This window comes from Nansenia antarctica, assembly GCF_963989245.1.
Source record: "Nansenia antarctica genome assembly, chromosome: 6".
In the NCBI taxonomy this organism is placed as follows: domain Eukaryota; kingdom Metazoa; phylum Chordata; class Actinopteri; order Argentiniformes; family Microstomatidae; genus Nansenia; species Nansenia antarctica.
This window is the reverse complement of record NC_137676.1, coordinates 36,355,939-36,362,037: the sequence shown is the minus strand read 5'-3', so window position 1 is coordinate 36,362,037 and position 6,099 is coordinate 36,355,939. Positions and strand designations below refer to the sequence as shown.

The 6,099-nt window shown below is 43.2% G+C and overlaps 1 protein-coding gene across 1 annotated transcript in view; it reads left to right on the top strand.

The window, feature by feature from the left end:
• Positions 1 to 442: 442 nt before the first annotated feature.
• Positions 443 to 6,099, top strand: part of LOC308160473 (neural cell adhesion molecule L1.1-like) — a gene marked incomplete at both ends in the record, with an annotated part of 19,081 nt that continues 13,424 nt past the window's right edge. Inside the window, 8 exons of the mRNA XM_080534386.1 lie at positions 443 to 458; positions 861 to 963; positions 1,724 to 1,893; positions 2,547 to 2,669; positions 3,038 to 3,208; positions 4,188 to 4,302; positions 5,243 to 5,421; positions 5,562 to 5,693. Coding sequence (XP_080390512.1) covers positions 443 to 458; positions 861 to 963; positions 1,724 to 1,893; positions 2,547 to 2,669; positions 3,038 to 3,208; positions 4,188 to 4,302; positions 5,243 to 5,421; positions 5,562 to 5,693 — 1,009 coding nt within the window. The remainder of the gene's footprint in view (positions 459 to 860; positions 964 to 1,723; positions 1,894 to 2,546; positions 2,670 to 3,037; positions 3,209 to 4,187; positions 4,303 to 5,242; positions 5,422 to 5,561; positions 5,694 to 6,099) is intronic.

The following is a 6,099-nucleotide window of genomic DNA, read 5'->3' as shown; positions in this document are numbered from 1 at the left end:
TTTGGCTAGCATGCTAATAGAGTGAGCTAAAAATTGTTATTGGCCTGCCTCTGTGTTAGTGTGTGTTGTCATCATAATCATAATCATTTCCCCTCTAAGCTTCGATAAAAGTACATTGAAATGAATGTACCACAATTAGACTTTATAATTACTGTAATTTTAATTATTGTCAGTCATTTATTCTCACACAAATCAGAGGCATTATTCTCGCAGAAATCGCATTTGTCCGCTACAGAACCGATGTGCTCACCCAAACCTCACGTCGTCAGGGTGGCTGGCAGCTGCTTACGGAGGACGAATCGTGCCACAATGAAATACTATACACACATCGAAATGCAATACATGTGTATCGAAATGCAAATGTGAAAATACAGAATATTTGTGTCAAAATGAAATCAATACAGCCGTATTGTATTTCGAGGTGTGTACATTGCATTTCAAGATGAGTTTTGGCACGAGTATTACATTTCGAGATGAGTTTTGGCGTGAAGAAATTCTAGTCATGTTATAGGCTCGTTTTGTGGCTGGGGGGGGGGGGGGGGGGAGTGGCTGTAACAGAATGGTCGTAAGGTTGGACGTGTCTTAACACTCAGCCAAAGTAGTGATAAATATAATTCCACAACTGGTACTACTTCATTTCCAATCATAGTTAAATAGCTTACTGCTGTTCACTGACGAGACACCCTGAGAACAGGCTAACGTACCCGGCGAGGAGAAACGTGCCCACGCTGATAGCGGACCCCGGTTGTGTGTGTTGCTGTAGTGTTATATTAAGGTTTGTTGTGTGTTTCCAGTGTTATATAAAAATAAATGTGTGTGTGTTTTCAGTGTTCTAATAATGTGTTGTTTTGTGTGTTCAGTGTTGCAGCCCCCCATATTGACAGAGCTGCCAAAGTCGTACACGGCTTTCTCCGTCGATGACATCACCCTGGACTGTGAGGCCACCGGCACGCCCACCCCCACGTGAGTCCCCAAATAACACCTGAACACCTCTCACCTGAACACCACATCAAATAACACCTCTCACCTGAACACCACATCAAATAACACCTCTCACCTGAACACAACATGAAACAACACCTCTCACCTGAACACAACATGAAACAACACCTCTCACCTGAACACAACATGAAATAACACCTCTCACCTGAACACAACATGAAATAACACCTCTCACCTGAACACAACATGAAACAACACCTCTCACCTGAACACAACATGAAATAACACCTCTCACCTGAACACAACATGAAACAACACCTCTCACCTGAACACAACAGAAAGGTCTAGAAATAACAACCTGATGACTGTATCTTAAAACTTTCACACAATACTAAATACACACAAACTGTAAATACGATGACACAGGACAACCTGGACCAATAGCACCTATCTGTGTGTGCGCGTGCATGTGTGTGTGCACGTGCATGTGTGTGTGTGCGCACAAGCGTGTGTGCGCGCGCGTGTGTCTGTGTGCAGAGGGTGGGCAAAGACTAGGTCAATTATTGCGACCATTTCCTTACCCTGAGAGCGAGAGCCCTGTTGGCATGGCGATAGATGGAGTCTCATAATGAAATCACTATAACGATGGGATAGGATCTGCCGTCGTTAACTAGACTGATGGACACATCTGGGTGCTGTTTCCTCTCCTTGCTTCATTTCTCTCACTTCAATAATATTATTCTCCTCTCTCTCTCAACCCCCCCTCTCTCTCACTACCTAGGTTTCGCTGGACAAAGGATGGCCAGGAGTACGGAAACAGTACACAGAGTTCCGGAACGATCACAGCAGAGGGGGGGGAGCCACTGAGTAGTTACCAAGGCGACTACCGTTGCTACGCTTCTAACTCATTGGGCACTGCCATGACACGAACCATAACGCTGATCACTGAACGTGAGTGTCAAACACACACACACACACACACACGCACACACACACACACACGCACACACACACACACACACACTCACTCAGTGACTCAGTAAATTTGACAGAAGCCACCTGTCCCCCTTGCTCTCCCATAACTGTTACCCTGACAACCATCGCCTGGAGACTAGGCAGTGATGACGTCTCTCAGCCTTCAGTGTGCTTGGGGAGGGTTCAACCATGAGGGAGAGATAGTTCTGAAGTATGTCATTAGAGTTAACTTTGCATAGGGAGGAGAGAGTTAGATAGATAGATAGATAGATAGATAGATAGATAGATAGATAGATAGATAGATAGATAGATAGGTAGGTAGGTAGGTAGGTAGGTAGATAGAGAGAGAGAGAGAGAGAGAGAGAGAGAGAGAGAGAGAGAGAGAGATAGATACAGTAGATAGATAGATAGTTCTTAAGTGCCTCAATGGAGTTGACTGCATAGGGAGGTTAGGTATTAGATTAGACTAGATTCAACGTTATTATCATTGCAACCAGCAGTAGTGCAAAGGCTAAATTAAAAGTATGTATATATATAGATAGATAGATAGATAGATAGATAGATAGATAGATAGATGCATTTATGTGTACGTATGTGTGTGTGTGTGTGTGTGTGTGTGTGTGCTTCAGCAACGCCAACCTTGCCGAAGGAGAGGAGTTCTCATAAAAAGAAGGATGAAGGAGAGAGTATGGTTCTTGAATGCAACCCCCCCAAAAGCTCTACCCCCCCACACATCTACTGGATGGACAGGAGTGAGTACCACCGTGCGTGTGTTTCTGCGTGCGTGCCTGTTTGTCATTCTAGTTTAGAGCTTTAGAGGCAGTGCTGTACTGCACTGCAGACAAATTCCACTCTGCTTAATGAATGCTGCAGTGAAAGTCAATGTTTCAGATTCGCCTTCCTTACTTCCTGTCAGTCAACTCATCCGCTGCTGCTTAAGTGAGAACAAACACAGTATTGAACAGACAACAACAAGGACATGATGATAATGTAGCTCTAATGATCTCTATCTGTCTATCTCTCTATCTGTCTGTCTGTCTGTCTGTCTGTCTGTCTGGTCTGTCTGTCTGTCTGTCATTCTGTCTGTCTGTCTGTCTGTCTCTGTCTGTCTGTCTGTCAGCGATGTTACACATAGCCCAGAGTGAGCGTGTGACCACGGGTCTAGATGGTAACCTGTACTTCGCTAACCTTCTGAGGAGCGACAGCAGAGGCGACTACAATTGTAACGCACATTACTACGATGCCAGAACTATACTGCCTAAAGAACCCATCTCTCTCACCGTGACGTCAAGTGAGTACACAAATTATCTGCTGACAGAACAGGAAAATTTCACTGGCTGAGATTCCTCAAAACAAGTAAAAACATCTAGCCACAGATATCTTAAAACTAGTGCAGTCAGACTAAAAAACTGTTTTACTAAAAAAGTACATTTGTATCAGGAAAAGATTTAAGATTTATTTACTCAATATGTAGGAAAATGGGCTTGAATTTCAAAGCCTAGTGCAATCAGAATTTACTGAGAAAATAGCATATTGTGCTTAAAATAAGTAATCCTAACATAATATATATCTTATAATAACACAATACACACAGTTCTGTCAAAAATTGAAAAAATAGTATCATGGAACCCTAGTCTGTAATTAACGTTTACCATTCAGCCGTTGGTGGTTTAGAGTCACATTGTTGTAAGTCACATGACCAGTTCAGAGGTTAGCAGCCATTTCCCTGTAAAGCAGGTTAGAGAACAGCATGTTTGAACACCTCTCTTTTCATCTGGCTCCATCTGCCTGTGGAAGCATTGGAGAAGCTTTGTTTGAGTACATTAGTTCATTTATGTTTATGGAAATTATTTCAGCTTATATTGCATTATATTTCACAATTTGTTTACATTATCAAGCATTAAGGTACTCAGAACCAGTAATAACATCTCAGTAACAAGTTATATCTTATTAAGATAATTAAGGACAGAAAAGCTTGAAACAAGTGAAATTCTCTAAGATAAAACTTGCTTGGTAAGAAGAAATATCTTGTCAGACAGAAAACAAGCATATATTGCCTTGATTTAACATATTTAATCTTAATATAACATTTAATATTTAATACTTATAATTAACTTTTTGCAGTGCACACATCTGTACCTACTGCAGCAGTATTTTTAGGACGAAAAAGCATTCAAGTGTACAATATAATAACCCTTCTCTCTCTCTCTCTCTCTCTCTCTCTCTCTCTCTCTCTCTCTCTCTCTCTCTCTCTCTCTCTCTCTCTCCAGGTAATGACGTGGTTCGGAGTAAAAAGCCCCACATGCTCTCTCCCCAGGGGCAGCACAGCTCACACCTGGCTCTCAGAGGACACCCTCTGGTGCTGGAGTGTATCCCATCTGGCCTGTCAGTAACACTCTATCTATCTATCTATCTATCTATCTATCTATCTATCTATCTATCTATCTATCTATCTATCTATCTATCTATCTATCCATCCATCCATCCATCCATCCATCCATCCATCCATCCATCCATCCATCCATCCATCCATCCATCCATCCATCCATCCATCCATCTATCTATCTATCTATCTATCTATCTATCTATCTATCTATCTATCTATCTATCTATCTATCTATCTATCTATCTATCTACGGTCTGGTGAGAAGGTCCATATGTTGTCAATTTTCAAGTCACGCAAATGACCAAAAAGTGTTTTTTGCATAATTATGAACGTTTAAATGTTGAAGTGCCCGCTCGGGACTGAAAACTGACCGCGCCCTACTTGAGGACTTTTTCACCAGACCCTGTTACATGACCCATGAGCTAATCTAAATAGAGTACTAGTGTGATATCAAGCATTTACATTTTACTAAGCCCCATCCCTGTGGACTCACACACACACAGACACACACACACACACACACACACACACACACACTCACACTCACACACACACACACATGCATGCATGCACGCACGCACACACACACATACACACAGACACACACACAGACACACACACAGAGACACACACACAGACACACACAGCCCTCTTTTATTCATCTTATGGCATTTTCTTCTCTTCTTTTCTTCTCCTTTTAATTACCCTCTTTCCCCTGAGAGCGAGAGCTCAGTTGGCATGGCGATAAATGGAGTCTCATAACAACATTAACACCATAATGACGATACAGGATATGACATCATTAAGAAGATGATCATGTCTGCGTTTAGAGTCTTGATAATCTCCTCTTGTCCTCTTTTATCTCATCCCTTTCCCTCTTTCCTCTCCCTCTTTCTCCCCCTTTTGTCTCTCTCTTTCCATCTCTCTTCCTCTCTTTAGGCCCACTCCCTCTGTTCAGTGGAAGAGGAAGGATGGTGACCTACTGGGGGCGAAAATAATGAAACATGGGCGCTGGCTTCGGTTCGACAGTATAAAACAGGAGCATGACGGAGAGTACCAGTGTACTGCTGAGAACACACAGGGATCCACCACACACTCCTACACTGTCACTGTGGAAGGTACACTGTCTCACACACACACACACACACACACACACTGTACCGATGTTGATGACGACAATGATGATGATGAAGATGATGAAGATGATGGTGTGTGTGTGTGTGTGTGCGTGTGTGTGTGTGTGTGTGTGTGTGTGTAGCGGAGCCCTACTGGGTGAAGGAGCCCCACAGTCTACTGTACGCCCCAGGAGAGACAGTTCGTCTGGACTGCCAGGCTGAAGGCATCCCCACCCCTGCTATCACCTGGAGCATCAATGGAGAACCTATGACAGGTACACACACACACACACACACACACACACACACAAACAGACCTAAAGTTAACCATTCTTTCTTGTTTGCATGTAATTTGATCTAGCTTAAAGGCCAGTCCAGATCAAGAACCCATCATCTGGCTAGACAAGCCTGTGTGTATGCCTAGACGATCTATCATGGACAATTTGTATCTGTATTAGATGTCTTTGTCTAGTTACCTCACATATTTGTCAATAACAATGTTTCCATTCAGATGGAAGCACAGGTATTCGCTACCTGCAGGGACCCAGTCATGGCGCCATGCGTACCGGCCCTGGGTCAAAGCTGGTTTGCAGACCGATACAATGTGCTGAAGGCTGGGGTTCTGGGCATCGCAGAGACGGCAGTTCACTTCCCAGCCATACCAGAGATGTACATTTCTGG